We start from the raw sequence: 19,362 nt of genomic DNA, 5'->3' as shown, positions 1-19,362 counted from the left end.
TTCCGGCTTGAAGGCACATAAGTCGCATCCATTCCCTCAAGTGTCGGACCTGTCGGTAGAGCTCCGATTTCAAGATTTTGCAAACACGCTTCCAGTGTCCTGTAGAAGGTTGCAGAGGTCCGAAAAGCTGGCAGACTTCTAATGGTGGGATTCCGCACTTCAGTCCATGTGACAGCGCTCGTGCCTTGCAAGTAGTGAGAACAATAGCGTTGACGCAGGAAGATAAACCATCAGTAGATGTACGAAGACACATAAAAGAGCCCGGTGTAGAAGAATAGTAGTTCAGTAGTGCAAACTGCTGGGCTAGTCTGTTCATATTGCATAGAAAAGGAACCAGCGAAAATAGACGCAAGACAAGAACAAAGGAGGCACACACCACAACGCTGGACTTACAACTGGTGTATTGCGATGAAAATCGCTCATTTTAAAGGAATTTCCTGCCTACGCACCCACCCTACAGACAATACACTTCGCGCACCACATGATGACATGCCTACTATAACGATAAAAACTTGTACTCCTTTTCAGTGATAATCACAGACGGCTCGCTGACGCATTTCTGCTTATTCTTTCTGATCATGAATGCCTCCAATAGCTCACGCTCACGTTTAGATTTCCCCCGTTTGATAATGCTGGCAATGTGAAAACTAGGAGAACATTTGCAGTCCTTTACATGTACGGCTAGATTGCTGCCTGTGCCTGTGCCCAAAGTTGTGCGATGTTGCCTCAGGCGCTCATTTAAGCATGCTCCAGTTTGGCCTATGTAGATTTTCCCGCATGACAATGGGATTGAATACACCACGCCCACTGCGCATGTGGTGAACATAGTCTGGTGTTTCGTGTTGCAAACACCAGTTCTGCGCATGTCTGCAAAGGTTTGGGCGCACAAACCGGACAGTTTGCAAGGAGCAGAAAATGCCATAGTGACACCAAACTTCTGAGCCACTTTTTTCAGACCATGTGAAGTCTTGTGGAAGTAAGGCATGACTTCCAACTTTCTTGTTGGCACTTCTACTGGCCTGGCATCCTTTGAAGATAACTTCAGTTTTTTCCCCAAAGATTCCGCCACCGCCAGCAAAACCGAGGGAGGAAACCCAGAACATTGTAGCCGTTCAACCTGCTCCGCCAGACTTTGCTGCATCACATGAGGGCAACTCTTCTTTAAGGCATTCAAAAAACATAAGTTTGCAATGCTGCGCTTCACTAACTTTGAATGGGCCGAATCATACGGCAACAGTGCCTTCTTAGACCTGGGCGCATATTTCCAGCACACGTGTTGATTGGGTAAAAAAGTCAATTCTAAATCCAGGAACCTAATGGTCTTGTCAGAAGGAATCTCATGCGTAAAAACCAAGTTCTTAGAACAAGTGCTAAAAATATTTAAAATCTGGTCTGCCACAAGGGTGAACTGGTCAGTTTCGGTTAAGTTCAAAATTACTAAAAAATCGTCAACATATCTAAAAACCCTTACAACACGTGTGTCGTTTAGAGATCTTTGTAGCATCGAGTCAAACTTTGCTAAAAATATGTTGCACAGCACCGGCGCAACACAGGAGCCGATACAGATTCCATGCTTTTGCACGACATACTCATCTGCGCCGGTGCTGTGCAACATATTTTTAGCAAAGTTTGACTCGATGCTACAAAGATCTCTAAACGACACACGTGTTGTAAGGGTTTTTAGATATGTTGACGATTTTTTAGTAATTTTGAACTTAACCGAAACTGACCAGTTCACCCTTGTGGCAGACCAGATTTTAAATATTTTTAGCACTTGTTCTAAGAACTTGGTTTTTACGCATGAGATTCCTTCTGACAAGACCATTAGGTTCCTGGATTTAGAATTGACTTTTTTACCCAATCAACACGTGTGCTGGAAATATGCGCCCAGGTCTAAGAAGGCACTGTTGCCGTATGATTCGGCCCATTCAAAGTTAGTGAAGCGCAGCATTGCAAACTTATGTTTTTTGAATGCCTTAAAGAAGAGTTGCCCTCATGTGATGCAGCAAAGTCTGGCGGAGCAGGTTGAACGGCTACAATGTTCTGGGTTTCCTCCCTCGGTTTTGCTGGCGGTGGCGGAATCTTTGGGGAAAAAACTGAAGTTATCTTCAAAGGATGCCAGGCCAGTAGAAGTGCCAACAAGAAAGTTGGAAGTCATGCCTTACTTCCACAAGACTTCACATGGTCTGAAAAAAGTGGCTCAGAAGTTTGGTGTCACTATGGCATTTTCTGCTCCTTGCAAACTGTCCGGTTTGTGCGCCCAAACCTTTGCAGACATGCGCAGAACTGGTGTTTGCAACACGAAACACCAGACTATGTTCACCACATGCGCAGTGGGCGTGGTGTATTCAATCCCATTGTCATGCGGGAAAATCTACATAGGCCAAACTGGAGCATGCTTAAATGAGCGCCTGAGGCAACATCGCACAACTTTGGGCACAGGCACAGGCAGCAATCTAGCCGTACATGTAAAGGACTGCAAATGTTCTCCTAGTTTTCACATTGCCAGCATTATCGGGCGGGGGAAATCTAAACGTGAGCGTGAGCTATTGGAGGCATTCATGATCAGAAAGAATAAGCAGAAATGCGTCAGCGAGCCGTCTGTGATTATCACTGAAAAGGAGTACAAGTTTTTATCGTTATAGTAGGCATGTCATCATGTGGTGCGCGAAGTGTATTGTCTGTAGGGTGGGTGCGTAGGCAGGAAATTCCTTTAAAATGAGCGATTTTCATCGCAATACACCAGTTGTAAGTCCAGCGTTGTGGTGTGTGCCTCCTTTGTTCTTGTCTTGCGTCTATTTTCGCTGGTTCCTTTTCTATGCAATATGAACCAACTAGCCCAGCAGTTTGCACTACTGAACTACTATTCTTCTACACCGGGCTCTTTTATGTGTCTTCGTACATCTACTGATGGTTTATCTTCCTGCGTCAACGCTATTGTTCTCACTACTTGCAAGGCACGAGCGCTGTCACATGGACTGAAGTGCGGAATCCCACCATTAGAAGTCTGCCAGCTTTTCGGACCTCTGCAACCTTCTACAGGACACTGGAAGCGTGTTTGCAAAATCTTGAAATCGGAGCTCTACCGACAGGTCCGACACTTGAGGGAATGGATGCGACTTATGTGCCTTCAAGCCGGAAAACCTTGGGCGGCTGCAAGTAGGCTTCGGGAGCATCTTCGTCTCGCTTCACTACTCACTGAAGCCTACTGGAATGACTTTCGGCGATTTCTGCCCAGGAAAAGGGTACAAAAAGCAACTGGTACAGCAGTCACGTACCTGGGCGAAGCCACTCTTCCCTCAGTTTTCGACGACATCCTGAAGCGCGGACCTAAGTTCTCCCTTGAACCAAGGTCCCGCAAGCACGAGCTTCTGGCAGTGGTTCACAGAGTGGCTGACAAGGCCCCTTTTGAGGAGAAAGCTCGTTGCGTCTCAGAGGGTGTTGACTGTCTCATGAGAACCTGGACGGGCCGACGTCAACCAAGCAGGGATCTGCGCCCTTTGGTCGCCCACTTCCAACAAGAAGGCCTCAGTCTCCTTCAAGCTGACAAGGAAGGTGGGTTCGCGGTGCTTCCCTCTTCCCTTTTTAAGACGAAAGCGGCCGAAGCTATAGAAAAGAACTTCAAAAAGGCAGAAGTAAAACCGCGCAAGGCCAAGGCGTTGGCCTTAAGGCTTCTCAATAGGTTGAATTTGGGCAGCATTGAGAAGCAAGTTCGTAAATGCCAGCAAGACTCCCTGCGTGTGTTCTTCACAGCAAAGACACATAAGCCTGACAACCCTTTCAGGGCGATCGTCACGGAAGAAGGTTCATGGCAAAAAGTGATTTCAAACTACCTAAAGTGTTCCTTCGAGGGCCTGGTGCCTGCGGATCCTTTTGTTGTGCAGGGTTCGATGAGCCTGGTGGAGTGCCTCAATCGCGGTTTCCCCGACGCTAATGCAGCCTTCTCGGTGGACATTGTGGACTTGTTTTATTCTGTGCCCCATGACGAACTTTTTGTTGCTGTGCGCGAATTCATTGAAAGATCTGGGACAATTTCCTTCCAGAATAAGTGTGGCATCACTTTAGAGTCCTTTCTCGAACTTTTAAAAGTGTACTTGAATTCTACGATAGCACAGCATGAAGATGAGTATGTCGTGCAAAAGCATGGAATCTGTATCGGCTCCTGTGTTGCGCCGGTGCTGTGCAACATATTTTTAGCAAAGTTTGACTCGATGCTACAAAGATCTCTAAACGACACACGTGTTGTAAGGGTTTTTAGATATGTTGACGATTTTTTAGTAATTTTGAACTTAACCGAAACTGACCAGTTCACCCTTGTGGCAGACCAGATTTTAAATATTTTTAGCACTTGTTCTAAGAACTTGGTTTTTACGCATGAGATTCCTTCTGACAAGACCATTAGGTTCCTGGATTTAGAATTGACTTTTTTACCCAATCAACACGTGTGCTGGAAATATGCGCCCAGGTCTAAGAAGGCACTGTTGCCGTATGATTCGGCCCATTCAAAGTTAGTGAAGCGCAGCATTGCAAACTTATGTTTTTTGAATGCCTTAAAGAAGAGTTGCCCTCATGTGATGCAGCAAAGTCTGGCGGAGCAGGTTGAACGGCTACAATGTTCTGGGTTTCCTCCCTCGGTTTTGCTGGCGGTGGCGGAATCTTTGGGGAAAAAACTGAAGTTATCTTCAAAGGATGCCAGGCCAGTAGAAGTGCCAACAAGAAAGTTGGAAGTCATGCCTTACTTCCACAAGACTTCACATGGTCTGAAAAAAGTGGCTCAGAAGTTTGGTGTCACTATGGCATTTTCTGCTCCTTGCAAACTGTCCGGTTTGTGCGCCCAAACCTTTGCAGACATGCGCAGAACTGGTGTTTGCAACACGAAACACCAGACTATGTTCACCACATGCGCAGTGGGCGTGGTGTATTCAATCCCATTGTCATGCGGGAAAATCTACATAGGCCAAACTGGAGCATGCTTAAATGAGCGCCTGAGGCAACATCGCACAACTTTGGGCACAGGCACAGGCAGCAATCTAGCCGTACATGTAAAGGACTGCAAATGTTCTCCTAGTTTTCACATTGCCAGCATTATCGGGCGGGGGAAATCTAAACGTGAGCGTGAGCTATTGGAGGCATTCATGATCAGAAAGAATAAGCAGAAATGCGTCAGCGAGCCGTCTGTGATTATCACTGAAAAGGAGTACAAGTTTTTATCGTTATAGTAGGCATGTCATCATGTGGTGCGCGAAGTGTATTGTCTGTAGGGTGGGTGCGTAGGCAGGAAATTCCTTTAAAATGAGCGATTTTCATCGCAATACACCAGTTGTAAGTCCAGCGTTGTGGTGTGTGCCTCCTTTGTTCTTGTCTTGCGTCTATTTTCGCTGGTTCCTTTTCTATGTTCTATGAGACAGGTACTGCGCCATTTCCTTTCCTCGAAAACCAAAATATTGAATGCAGGAGTTCAAAGTGTACCTTAAGGATGTGGCAGTCTTCAGGCGTTTGTGGTTGTGAACACATACCTGGAATTGCAAGAGGCGCATCTCTTTAACCAATACACGCGTCTCGACCAGACCGTGTCCGGTCGCTGCCTCATGGTCCGGTTACATATCAAACATGACCACCATACTATGGAACGGGTTCGAGCGCCTGAACTGTGGAGACGCGCCCTCTACGTTCGACCCCTTCCGATGAAGATGAACAACGAGGACCGTAATGTCCGGCGCCATGCGCGGGCGGATGCCCTCCAGCGCCACTATGGCTCAAAGAAACACGTCTTCTACGTCTGCATTGCAAGCCCCTACCAATCCAGGGGGGAATGGTACACGGCCGCAGTCATACACGAGGAAAAACAGATGGACGGCCTTTCGTTCAGAGCGCCCAGCTCAACTAATGCGGAGGAGGTAGCGATCGCCCTCGCAGCCTCCCATCCCGAAACTAAATTCATCCTCACAGACTCTCGCGGAGCCTGTCGTAACTTTGAGTTCGGTTGGATCACTCCACTTGCTCACCAGATTCTTCGCCAGAATTCTCGCGACTGCCATCCAACTCATAGCTCAATTGTATGGGTCCCCGGCTACCAAGACATGTCAGGTAACGATGCCGCCCATGAGGCAGCCCGCGCACTCACTTACCGAGCACCAGGCGTTCCTTGGGAGGGCCTTAACCCAGATCACAGCCCTCTTCTTTCATTTAAAGATATTACTGAGCACTCTCATGCCGAACACTGGCGCTACCCGGTTCCTATGATAGATCGATAGATAAAGAGGAGGAGGCGAAAGCAAGGATGTTAACCAGAAAGGGGTTCCGGTTGGCTGCCCTGCACTGGGGAAGAGGAATTAGGGGACTGAAAAGAGGACGAGAGAAGGGGAAAAAGGCATAACACACACACACGCACAACGCTGTCACAATTTGTCGCTCAATCCAGTCTCAAGTAAGCAATGGGTGCCTTGTATGCCTTGAGGGCAGTCGACTGCTGTGGCCACGGACCGAGGATCTTTTGCTCTGTTAATGGGCGAGGATCGAGCCGGTTCCTATGAAGGGACTGGGTAAAGCTGGCGAACGAACTCTCCTTAGGCTCTTCATAAACACTCTGCTGTGCCCGGCGGTTCTCAAGCACTGATTCTTCTTTTGACGGCCGCTGCTCATTCTGTGGGAAGGTGGCCGACACCTTTCACATGGTTTGGGCATGCAGGCAAAAACCTTCTCTCCTCCCCTCACTTCTTCCCCTACCGGAGAGGACTGGGAGGCGGTCTGCTCGGGTGCCAGGAACTATCGGCCCGCCAGACCCTAGTTCGGCGGGCTTGTGCAGCGGTCAGGACCAACGGGGTCCCGAAGTGAGGGACTCCGCCTTCTATTGTAAGGGGCGAGACCCACTAGGGGCTTCTTCCCGAGCACCTCTCTGCATATATATCTAAATAAATGCTTTTCACCACCACCACTTCAGGAAAGAGGGCAGGGAAGTAGTAAGTTTGGTGAAAGGGGATAAGATTCCGTCTGGTAACATAGCCTTTAACATATTCCACATTACTTGACTGCTTCATGAGTTCTGCGGTTAATGTGCACGTTGCACGCTCAGCCAGCTATAAGGAAAATAAATCCAGCCAAAAGAAGACGCACACAGGAAGCAGGGTAGAAGACAAGACAGAGGCTGGACTGCCAACCGCTTGTTTAAGAGATAGGCGCTCAAATGCAAACAGTGCAGTTATTCAAATGACCGTCGCACAGTCACCATTTTGCTCAACCATCCGTGCAAGAACAAATATAAAAGAATTTTTACTGAAACCGAATTCACTTTCGATCTCCCATAGGTATCCGACAGCTACCGTTGCTTAATCGCAGTGCAAAAGATCTTGGCAACAGCGGGTAATTATTAGAAAAGCACAGTCATTAACAATAAAACAACAAAAAGAACGCTTTCGACGCTCAACAAACCAAACCACATCAAGCAAAACTGAAGTCATTCCTCGAAAGAAAAACGTGGCTGTTTCCTATCCAGGTTTTGTGATTACAGAAAAAATGGCTGGAGGTTTAAAATTGGTAAGCATGAAATATTGTGTGATAGCAGAAATTTTTGCAGGTGGATACCACCGCCACGCACCTGAAAGCGCGACTGGGGTTTGCTGTGCGATGTCAGTGCACGTTAAAGATCCCCAGGTGGTCGAAATTATTCCGGAGCCCTCCACTACGGACCTATTCGCTCCTATCTTCTTTCACCCCTCCTTTATTCCTTCCCTTACGGCGCGGTTCAGGTGTCCAACGATATATGACACAGATACTGCGCCATTTCCATTCCGCCGAAAACCAATTATTATTATTATATTTTCACTCGAGTGGCCAGTGCGCTTTTCCTTTCCACAAAATCAAGGGAGTCTACAACGTTATCAGCGCCAACGCCAACTAACCCAATGAACGCCGGCGGCTTGTTGCAGAAAATTGAAAATTGGTTTTTAGGGAAAGGAAATGGCGCAGTATCTGTCACACATCTCGGCGGACACCTGAACCGCGGCGCCGTAAGTGAAGGGATGAAGGTGAGAGTGAAAGAAGGAAGAGAGTGGGAAGAGGTGCCGTAGTTGAGGGCTTCGTAATTATTTCGACCACCTGGGGATTTTTAGCGTGCACGGACATCGCACAGCACACGGGCGCCTATGCGTTTCGCCTCCATCGAAACGCTGCCGCCGCGGTCGGGTTAGAACCCGGGTACTCCGGATCAGTAGCCGAGGGCCATAACCACAGATTAATAATAATAATAATAATTGATTTTTGGGGAAAGGAAATGGCGCAGTATCTGTCTCATATATCGTTGGACACCTGAACTGCGCCGTAAGGGAAGGGATAAAGGAGGGAGTGAAAGAAGAAAGGAAGAATAGGTACCGTAGTGGAGGGCTCCGGAATAATTTCGACCACCTGGGGATCTTTAACGTGCACTGACATCGCACAGCACACGGGCGCCTTAGCGTTTTTCCTCCATAAAAACGCAGCCGCCGCGGTCGGGTTCGAACCCGGGAACTCCGGATCAGTAGTCGAGCGCCCTAACCACTGAGCCACCGCGGCGGGGCCTAACCACAGATTGAAAAATTGATTTTTGAGGCGAAACACAAAAGGTGCCCGCGTGCTGCGCGATGTCAGCGCACGTTACAGATTCCCAGGTGGACAAAATTATTCCGGAGACCTCCACTACGGCACCTCTTTCTTCTGTTCTTCCTTTCTTCTTTCACTTCCTCCTTTGTTTCTCCCTTCCCATACGGGAAAATGAAAATTGATATTGGGGAAAGGAAATTACGGCACGGTCAAAAACCAAATTTAAATTCTTGGTTTCTGAGGAAAGGAAATGGTGCCATGCCTCTGATCTCGTTGGACATCCAAACCAGGCCAAAAGGGAAGGGAGAAAGGTGAGAGTGAAAGAAGAAAGAGATGAAGTGGTGCCGTAGGGGAGGGCTCCCTAATTCTTTCGACCACCTGAGGATCTTTGACGTGCACTGACGTCGCACAGCACACGGGCGCCTCTGCGTTTCGCCCCCATCGAATTGCAGCCACCGCGGTCGGGTTCGAACCCGGGAACTCCGGATCCGTAGCTGAGCACCCTAACCACTGAGCCGCCGCGGCGGGGAAGTATACGTAAATGATATGAAGATACCGGCGGTGAGGGACGTAAAACTCCTGGGCTTGCATATCTAAAACAACGGAAAAACAGCGCAGCCATCAATAAGATTACCGCTTGCACGGGCCAGGCTGATCAGGATAGCCAATAAACACAAGGGGATGAAGGAAGCGGGCAAGATGAGGTTGGTGCACGCCGTCGTCTTTAGCCGCATAGTGTACATTGGCACCCTACCTGAAGTTCAATGTTGATCCGAGACGGACAGAATAAACACGCTCATCAGGCAGGCGTACAAGACTGCGCTTCACCTGCCCACGTCCACACCCGCGGACTCTTGGGCTTGGGCCTGCACAACATACTAGAAGAGCTTGTGGAGGCCTGCACGGCGGCCCAACTAGCGAGATTATCGGGCACCAAAACGGGGAGAACAATCCTCCAGAAGCTGAGCATAGGCTACGCCCCCGTGAAACCGTGAAAACGAAGACGATGCAGACACCCAGACACATACACGCGGAACTAATGATAAAACCGCTATCGGAAAACGTGAATCCGGAGCGACACGAGGCAAAAGGGCTGGCGAGGGGGAGAGAACTCCAGGGATGTTACGGAGACCGAGAGCAGGTAGTGTGTGTCGATGCGGCGCTGTGCCAAGGAGGACACGGCGTCGACGGCACGACCCGTTGCAAAAACTTCTTTACACAATCTATAGACTGTCAATAGACTTCTGTCTATGAAGTCTATAGACTGTCCATAGACAAACCCTAGAAAACAGTCTATAAGCAATAGAAATACTACATACAGTCGATAGGCAATCTATAGATTTATGGCCATATAGTTCTAATAGATTTTTTCAATAGACAGTCTATTTACTATGACTTGAAAAAAGAAATACTTATAGGATAGGCAATAGAGCCTATAAGAAGTCTATAGACCATTTTTTTAAGGGGACGACCGCTTTCGCGCTCGCATTCGTGGACCGAAATTTCAATCTCGTATCCGCGTCCACGATCCTCCGGGCGAGTCGCGCGGAGGAGGCAGGCGTAGTAGCCATAGCTCTTTCAATCACTAATACCAAGCGCAAAATCATAATGAGCGACTCTAAGAAACTTTGTGCGGGGTAGAATACAGGAGCCGGCACAGCGTATACGAACAGCGGCAGTCGCCGACGGAACAATCGATGCAGGTGAGCGACAAAAAAAGATTGAGTTAATCTGTACTGCTGCGCACTCCTCCCACTCGGGAAACGAGGCGGCTCACGGAATGAGCCGAGGTTTAGTCGTCAGCCGAGCCGTGGGCTCCTCGTCGGCCCGGGGGCAGCGAGCGAACTTACGGTTACGTACCAGGAGATTGCTAGCTACTACAGGGAAAGGAGACGGAAGTATCCTGCCTCACACAAGAGCTTAGAATAAAACCTGCAGGTAGTGGGGAGACAGCTCTAGACAAAGACGTATTCCGCACCGAATGGGATGTCTCTTATGTATCCTAGTCTCTACGAGCCGTCGTGCGCAATATGTAAGGAAAGAAAGGCAGACGAGGCTCACGTACTGCACAAGTGTCCTGAGCTCGAGCCCAGCTACACGCGATGCAGCTACGCGTGGTCGATTGGGCAGCTGAAGTCGCCAAGAAGCATGAAAACATTAAGGCCACCGGAGACTGTTCACAAGAACGAGCGTCATTATAGACACTGTGATAAGAAGCAACCAATAAGCTTCTAACGAGGTGGGGAATAAAGTTTTCCATTCTATTGGGGTTAGGAGGGTAATAGTGCTTTTCGCGCACGCATGAAAGTTGATGAAGACGACAACGTGCAATCGACAGTGCGAGAGTGTAGCAGTTAAACACGAGGAGTAAACGGTTGCGGCGATTGCCTAGTGCTCACGTGCAGTGGCCAGCACGTGCAGTGATCTGTTCGCGCTGCCGCAACACAGCCACTGCCGCAATATTTATTTTATTTCCGCATGTGTCTGAGAAGTGTCAAGGGTCAAAGGTCGAGGCTTCTTACACCCATCATCTTTTTCAGGATTGCTAGTGCATTCGCAGTAAAAAAATTACATGCACCCAAACTCCATTCTTTCGATGAGCAACAGAGCAGTCACTAACACGTGTGTCCCCTCAGAAAGGCCTCAAGTACTTCACGAGCCAACTTATCATGACTCCTGCCCGAATCCTGATATTGTTAATCGCCCGCTGAAATTTTCGCTCTTTGCAATTGAAGGGGCAAATTCAATCCAGTTCTCTTTTATAACGAATTCTGCTGCTCGTATGATTTACCGTTAATACAACGACCTGCTTGGCCTATATGGACCCCTCCTCACGTCAGTGGTATTCATACGTAACACCAACCGCACAATCCACAAATCGTTCGCCATACCTCATTTCGCACTGGGGCTTTTTTCTTTCGCCCGGCCCGATACGTGCACACAATCGACTCAGCTTTCTTGGCGCTGAGAAGACGACAGGTACGTCATACCTGACCGCGACCTTTTTCAGGCTGTGCGACACTCGGTGCTTATAGGGACCACTTGTGGTCGCCTTTGCCCTAGCTTGGCTCTAGTGTTTCTTCTACCTTTCGTTTTTTGTAACTGGGTCTCTGCTACGGCAGACAAGACGGAGCACGGGAAGCCCGCCTTTTGTAGTGTGTCAGTATGAATACTAAAACTCGCTTCAACCTTGCGAGCGCAGCACTTAATCAGTGAAGATTCCAGGCAAACAGAGGCCATACCCCTCTTCACTGTCTTGAACTGCATGCAGACATAAGGCAGAAATTCTTTCTTTGCTCGGGAGGATACATCTGACAAACAAGCCGTCCTAAACACTTGATGCTTCACTTCACTTCACTTTAATACCTTAAAAACCCTCGTTAGAGGGTATTACATAAGGGGTGGGGCACACAGAAATGAAAAACAGAAAGACTAAACAGATAAGTTGAAAGTTATACAAATATAAGATTATCACTAAGCAAGTACACGCGTGATTTCTTCGATGAACAATGATTGGCATGTGATAGCAGCAAGTTCACGGGGAAGGCCGTTCCAGTCGTTCGCGGTCCGGGGGAAGAATGATGAAGAAAATGTAGTGGTGCGGGCGTGAGGTCGTGACACTTGCTGCTGATGGCCGGTGCGGAGGGAGATGCGTGGTGGTGGTGCGCAGATGTAAGGTTCCTGTCGTAGCTCAGAGTAAAAAAACTTGTGAAACAAACATAAACTAGCAATGTAGCGGCGATGAGCAAGGGTAGGTAGGCTGGACTGTGATTTGAGGGATGATATGCTGATATCAAAAGAATACGATGAATGAATGAATCTAGTTGCTCGGTTTTGAACTGCTTCAATTGAATTACAGAGATATGCTTGCTTTGGAGACCAGATGGGAGATGTGTATTCTAGTTTTGATCGGACTAATGATTTGTATGCGAGGAGCTTGACATGCTGAGGTGCAGAGCGTAGGTGACGCTTTAAGAATCCTAGTGTTCTGTTGGCGGATGATATGATGTTTGAAATATGCGTATTCCATGTAAGATCATGACAAATATGAACACCAAGGTATTTGTATGATTGGACAAGATCGAGAGGAACGTTAGATATGCTGTATTGGAACAGAAGAGGGTAACGACGACGATGGAACGACATATATTTGCATTTACTTGTGTTAAGTGTCATTAGCCATTCACTACACCAGTCTTGTACATGAGTTAAATTATTTTGAAGGGATTGTTCGTCAAAGGTGTTAGTGACTGTTTTGTAAATACCACAATCATCAGCAAACATCCGAATATGGCAATCTAATTTCTCAGGTAGGTCGTTAATATAAATTAGAAACAAGAGTGGCCCAAGGACGGATCCTTGGGGCACGCCTGAGGAGACTGGTAGGAGACTGGAATGCTGATATTTCAAAACTGCAAACTATTATTCTCCGGTAGTCCATTGGTAAAAACAAGGCCTTTCCTTAGTTTTCTAAACAGATCAAAGATTCTTTCCGCCGGACTGACGTTTGTCATGTGTAGTTAGTTCTTAAAAGCGCCAAAAAACCGTCAACGTATCTAAAAATTATCAGAACTGAGCCATTGTCAATAGAAGATGCTAAGGCACGGTCAATAGAAGATAAAAATATATTGCATAGGAGTCGGTAAACACAAGATCCTATGCAAATGCCCGTTTTTTTAACAAACAAGCCTGTTGAAACAGAAACTACCATTGAGCGAATGTAGAACTCAAGGAGTGAAGGAAACTTTCCACACTAATCCCCGCTGAACTCTGAAAGGATAGAGCGCTATTAAATTCAGTACGCTCACGCACTGACTCAAACAGTTCTGCATGCGGCACGGGATGAATAAATCTTCAACATCAATGGAAAAGATAAACCCCATGTCTATCTGCATGCTATTTAAAAAAAGTAGTCACATTTGTTGAATTCTTGGTGACGAAGGGATCATCCTCTGGAGTGTTCAAGAAGAAGAGGGCTAAATTGCTGCCGCCGTGAGTCGCGCTCACTGAGAATATATATCTAGAAAACATATCGGGCTCGTGCGTTTTAACACACACGCACACAAAATAAACAATTCCAGAGAAGCTTTGTTGCATTTTCTGATCTCGTTAAGTAGTCTGGAGAGCTGCATGATACTACAACAGGTTTTCACTTTATCCTTCACTCTGCAGGCTTTTCTGGTCACCTGAACGAAGCTCTTCGATAACGATTTGGCGGTCTTTGTACAGTGAGGCTATCATCATCGTAGATCGTGCATTTTAGAAAGCGTGACAGGCAGCAGCTAATGCACACAGGCAAGCAGCCAGCCAACGTGCCTGTCGTTCTGGATTTATGTGTATGACCACCAGTGTAATGGAAACTCATATACGAAACCACGGCTTCAATTTTGCATCACTGCAAGAAACGAACCATCTTTATCAAGTACAACCACTATTATAGGCGATCCGTATGGGCTACCTCTGGTCGATTGCCGTCGACGGAGGATATCCTAGTGGGCGCTTCCTAACTCTACAACCTAACTTCGATGGAGGTTCATACCAGTGCGCTAGAGGCATCACAATGTGGTTCTGGGGCTGCGTGGCCAAAGTGGCGGAAATTATTTTTGAGACTCCCCCTCCTATAGTGCCTATTTCTCTTTGCATTATTTCACTCTCTCCTTTATCTCTTTTCTCACTGTGCTGTCCGGGTGTCCACCGTGAGTGGAACGTTTACTGCGCTTTGCATTCCGTCGAAGAACAGAAGCCGACGAGAATTCGGCACCTGGCGGCAGTGTGACTCTCACCGGACAATCCGGATTCCTATATATGCTGGACACATGGTCCATATCGTTCACTTCTTGATTTCATCAAATCAGCCCATCTTTTCAAATTTATTTAAGCATCTTACTCATCTCTCACTTCATAGTTTTATGCCGTGAGGCAATAAACATCGCTTCAAAAAAAAAAAAAACAGTCGCACTGGCGTTGTTTCTGTGTCTTCCTTGTCTTTCTGTGGGCGGCATAGCGACCCAAGCTGCACAGGTAATCGGCCCACTATTGCAACAGGATGGTTCCATCCTGGTACTTTGTAGGGCCGGCCTTTGCCAATACCGTTTGAATGTCAGGGCAATTACCTGTGCTGCTTGGGGACTCCTCTCCGCCACAGTCGTGGCGCTTTGTTGACAGCTCCAGCTTGGGTGCGAGATTTTGAGCTTACGCAATGCCCTCGTCGTGATTCCTTTTCACGGTTGGGGTGAAATGGTGCGCCAAGAGAGAACATGTTTGCGCTTGGTAATATCCGGTAGTATTTGATGATATTACCTACAATTACGCTCGCTCGTTTCTCTCGGGCCGCACTGCCTCCCTGCACATAGATCAGATTACCACATCCCCTTATACACTCGGAGAGCTCCGAACCCCTCAAGGGGCGGTCCTTTCTCCCCTTTTCTTTAACGTTGCTCTCATCCCCCTAGCTCACAAACTGGCTCTAATCCCACACCTAAAGCATACCCTGTACGCTGATGATATTACCACATGGACCACTCATGGCTCTGACGGGGAAATTGAGGAAACTCTTCAGTTAGCAGCAGACACCATTTCCTCTCACGCGTCATCCATAGGGCTCGAATGTTCCCCCTCTAAGTCCGCGCTCTTCCTAATTAGGCCAAAATCTAGCGCTAACTCGCCCATCCAAATCAATTTAAAAGGATCCCCTATCCCCATCACACCCGCCCTCCGCATCCTTGGCCTCCACTTGCAGGATTCTGGACGAAATGAACATACCCTTAAAAGGCTCAAGGCCTCCACGCAATCCGTGTTGCACCTTCTACGCCGAGTGTCCTCCCTTAACAAGGGTTTAGACGAAGCGGACATGAAAGTAGTGCACGCATTTACGCTTAGCCGCATTCTATACGCAACCCCATATCTCAAATTGAACCGCACGGAAACCGAACGCGTGAACGCAATGATCCGCCTTGCGACTAAGGGACCCCTAAACCTACCTCGTAGCACTAGCACAGCCAAACTTCTTGCACTAGGCATGCATAACACCATTCAGGAACTAGTTGACGCGCACCTTCAGACACAGTACCTTAGACTTGCCACGAGTGCCACTGGCCGCCATATACTCTCCTCCCTTCGCATCAACATACCCGCTAACCAGTCGACCCTTATAGCCATCTCTCGACACATCCATACACCTCTCGTTGTGAAACCCCTACCTCGAAACGTCCATACCCAATAACACATCCTTCACCGCGTAGCTCGCGCTAATGCCCTCTATAAGTACTATGGGCAAGCCCACGATACCGTTTGGGTAGATGCCGCATGTACAGCGCATGAAGCGGTGGCAGTTGCCTACAATCCAACCCTACCTCACCCCCTAACTCACCGTCTTCCCTCGGGCTCTACGCCTGAGGATGCAGAGGAGACCGCCATCGCCCTAGCCCTTGCACATTCGGACGCCCAATACATCTTCAGCGACTCCAAAACGGCTCTGTCCAACTTTGCCAGGGGCAGGATTCACGCCCCTGCCTGGCAATTGTTGAACACCCCTACCCAATATTTACCGCGCAGGGTAGAGCTTCAGTGGGTGCCGGCTCACTCTGGGAACCCTGGAAATGAGGCTGCCGATAAATTGGCCCGAGGTCTGATTTGCCGGGCTCAGGACAGTCTCGATCCAGGATTCTCGAGGGAGCGGGCGCACACCTTTGCGGAGCTCACGCAAATACCCCGTTTGGACCGTCGGACTTACCCTCCTCCCCACCCATCTCTTACGCACTCCCAACAGATCCTCTTCAGACGCCTCCAGACCCGCTCTCTGTCATCCTCTCAGCTTTTATCCCACTATTGCGGCACATCCCCTGCATGCTCTCTATGTGGTGACCCCCACGCCACACTCTCTCATATCCTTTTCGACTGCCCTGCTGACCCTCCCCCGCGGGGACAGCACGCCATCTCGAGCTGGGAGGACTGGGAGGTCCTGCTTATGTCTGCAGACCCGACATCGCAGCTTGCTGCGGTGACTCGGGCTGCCGACGTCATGTCCCGGCATGACCTACTTGATGCAGTGCGGGACCGCGCAGTGGCCCAGGGACCCAGCTGGGTCTAAAACTCACTTGCTGAATAATGTTTTTCTGTCTGTCCGGTGTGCGGCGAGGAAACTAGGCACCGTCCAGTCGTTGCACGAGGCTCTGGCAGGTGCGAGTGTGTAGCCCGTTGCCAGAGCAGCGAAGTAAGAGTGCCGGCTACACCTCGAGGTAACCACCGCAATGACCTTCCTGTTGAGGGCTCCTTCATCCACAGCTATGGTAATAAGCAGACAATAAGCAGACAAGCTCGGTGAGCGTTAACACACTGCTCAGGATTTTTTTTTAATTTTCAGACCTTTGCTTTGGGGCAACAGAAAGCTGACATTCCGATGTCTCGGTCCGCCTTTCCGGAAAAATAGACGCACAATGCTGCTGAGAAGCGAATCATGCTGCAAAGACAGTCGCGCTTGGCTTATTGCGGGGCGGTAGTCTAAACATTGCGCGTTAGATTTCAATATCAGTGACTGAAATATTAGGATTCGCAGTCCGGTAGTCGCAGTCACTAATAAGATATGCAGGCAGCTATTTTATCAAGGGTGCGTAGAGCGTGAAATGCAACGACAGACAGGACTGAGCACTGTGAGCGCCGATGAACGAGAGAGGCATGTCGGTTGTTGGAACAATTGGATCCCGCAGCTGTGTCTTGTGGTCCTGACTACACAGTTGTCCAGTTGCCTTTCACCATACTGCTGTCAACTAAACGTGTTGGTGTTACATCTTCTTGCGGTACCTGTTAAAGTTTTCTTTTTATTTTCTAATTTCCTGTTTTGGTGTTGTTTTGTGCTATCGTCTTAGTGTTTCATGCGGTATTTGTGCTGGTTTTATTCAGTAGCTTTTGCCTGCGTGCATAGTATAAATAAGTTACTGCCTTTTCACATCTACAATCGTATCTAGTTTCTGTATTAATTCTTGTTTTCGAAGCCAGTATGCTTTTTGGTGTGGCGTTCTTCCACAATAATCCTCATTTCATTAGTCTTGTTCCCCACTACTCCCCACAACGCCGTGGCGCTTGAAGGTATGTGTAAATATACGGTCGGGTGGTCATGCCAAAACGCTGAGTCCTTCTATTACCCCAAGCGCTGTACTTCACATCAATAGGGGTCTGTTTCACGACCGGCTCTCTAAAAGATATCATGTCACGTTTTGCAGACGCTTTTTATGTTGCTTTTATTGTGTCAGGGTTGATTAAGGGCGCTGCATTGTTGCTTCTGTCTCATTGTCACAGGCAGAACTCGGCCGCAACTGCTGAGAGAAGATCTGCCGCGCACACCATGATGGACACCTTGTCCAACGAACCCGAAGACGGTGCCATGCAGAAAAAGAAAGCCAAGGTGAGTGTTCCCAAAGGGAGACCGGCTGTCCGGGTTCTAATGGATTCGCGGTACTTCGAACGAACTAGAAGCGCAGAGATGGCTCACATTGACCGCAAAGGATACGCGCGTGTAGAAGTGCGCTATTTTTTCAGACGACCTGCCGGAAACAAGAACACCGCACGTGTCGCTTTCGCGACTAGACCACGAGGGCTTTGCAACGCTGTTTTTTGTTATGCACTTGTTTCTGATATTTTTAAAAGGTCTTGGGTGTGATTTTAAACCACCGTCCGGGGAAGCACTTGAAGAAAGTCATTCGTGTCATGCGGTTCCACGCGACTACAGGGGCAATCTTTTCTGATTGGATTTCTTTAATTATTTTATTTAACGTTCTTAGTATTATTCATTTATTTATATATAAATCCGTAACGCCCTCATAGGGTGAGTGCAGATGATTAAAACTCAATTGTACACCACCACAAGTATAAAATTTATACAAAACTAATACAGTCAGCTCGAAATTAGCAAATCATCATAGCATTGCCGTCCTGCTCAGCAGACCAATGCTCAAGTACATCAGATTCAGAGACCAGTATTCACAAAAATATGTTAGTTTTCAGGCCACTGAAAATTGGAATAGCGGTTAAAGGACGTAATGGAATAAAACAGCGACGGAGGATTTCTTTCCGGATGAGTAACGGGACAAATGATCTTCTTCAAATTAGAGCAGATTGTTTGCCTGTAAGAGGGCCTGAGGCATGGAATTCCATTCAGCTATCGTCTAGCGAAAAATTAATGTTCATATGAATTAAATCGGGTCGTCGCAAATCGAGAGTTGGACGAAAACTCGTTTGGTAGAGGAGAAAATAATAAAACTCATTAGGAATAGAATCGGTGCCTGGAGATTCTTTTTTGCGTCTGTATAAGCAGGAGGGAAACTATCCCTTGGTGATACGAAGCAATATCTGGCATATAAGACGGCGTTGCGCTCATCCTGTATTGGAATTCAGAGGTCAATGATTTTAAAGACTGAACACAGAATCAAAATAAACATTGTACCTATCAGCGATTGCTGATTGTTCAGTAATAACACTGCCACCCACCTTAATAACCTTCATGTTTTCATGCGAGGGTGAAATGGGACGCCAAAACGTTGTGGGGAAGTCCATGAATTACGTTACCTTTTCTGAAAAGTATTCTTCTTTCACTGGCGTGAACTTCTTTTCAACCATAAAGAAAAGGCACGAATTGTCACTGATTTTTTTTCTAATCTTATGCTTTAAAGCTGCCCCGACGGCTGAGTGGCTATGGTGGTTTCACCCCCTTTTCTGCCTCAATACCCGAATCGGCAAAAAAGAGAAAAATCTCGGGGTGTAATCGTAAGCAGTGTAGGTAATAAATAAGCATTC

The 19,362-nt window shown here is 47.8% G+C and overlaps 1 protein-coding gene across 1 annotated transcript in view; it reads left to right on the top strand.

Annotated features, from left to right (window-relative positions):
- The window catches only part of LOC144094332 (uncharacterized), a 326,344-nt gene that overhangs the window by 300,517 nt on the left and 6,465 nt on the right, over positions 1 to 19,362 (top strand). Inside the window, exon 2 of the mRNA XM_077628298.1 lies at positions 17,869 to 17,974. Coding sequence (XP_077484424.1) covers positions 17,915 to 17,974 — 60 coding nt within the window. The 5' untranslated portion in view covers positions 17,869 to 17,914. The remainder of the gene's footprint in view (positions 1 to 17,868; positions 17,975 to 19,362) is intronic.

The sequence above is a fragment of the Amblyomma americanum genome, chromosome 6 (assembly GCF_052857255.1).
Source record: "Amblyomma americanum isolate KBUSLIRL-KWMA chromosome 6, ASM5285725v1, whole genome shotgun sequence".
Lineage (NCBI taxonomy): Eukaryota > Metazoa > Arthropoda > Arachnida > Ixodida > Ixodidae > Amblyomma > Amblyomma americanum.
The sequence above is the reverse complement of the archived record's forward strand: the minus strand, read 5'-3'. Positions and strand labels throughout refer to the sequence as shown.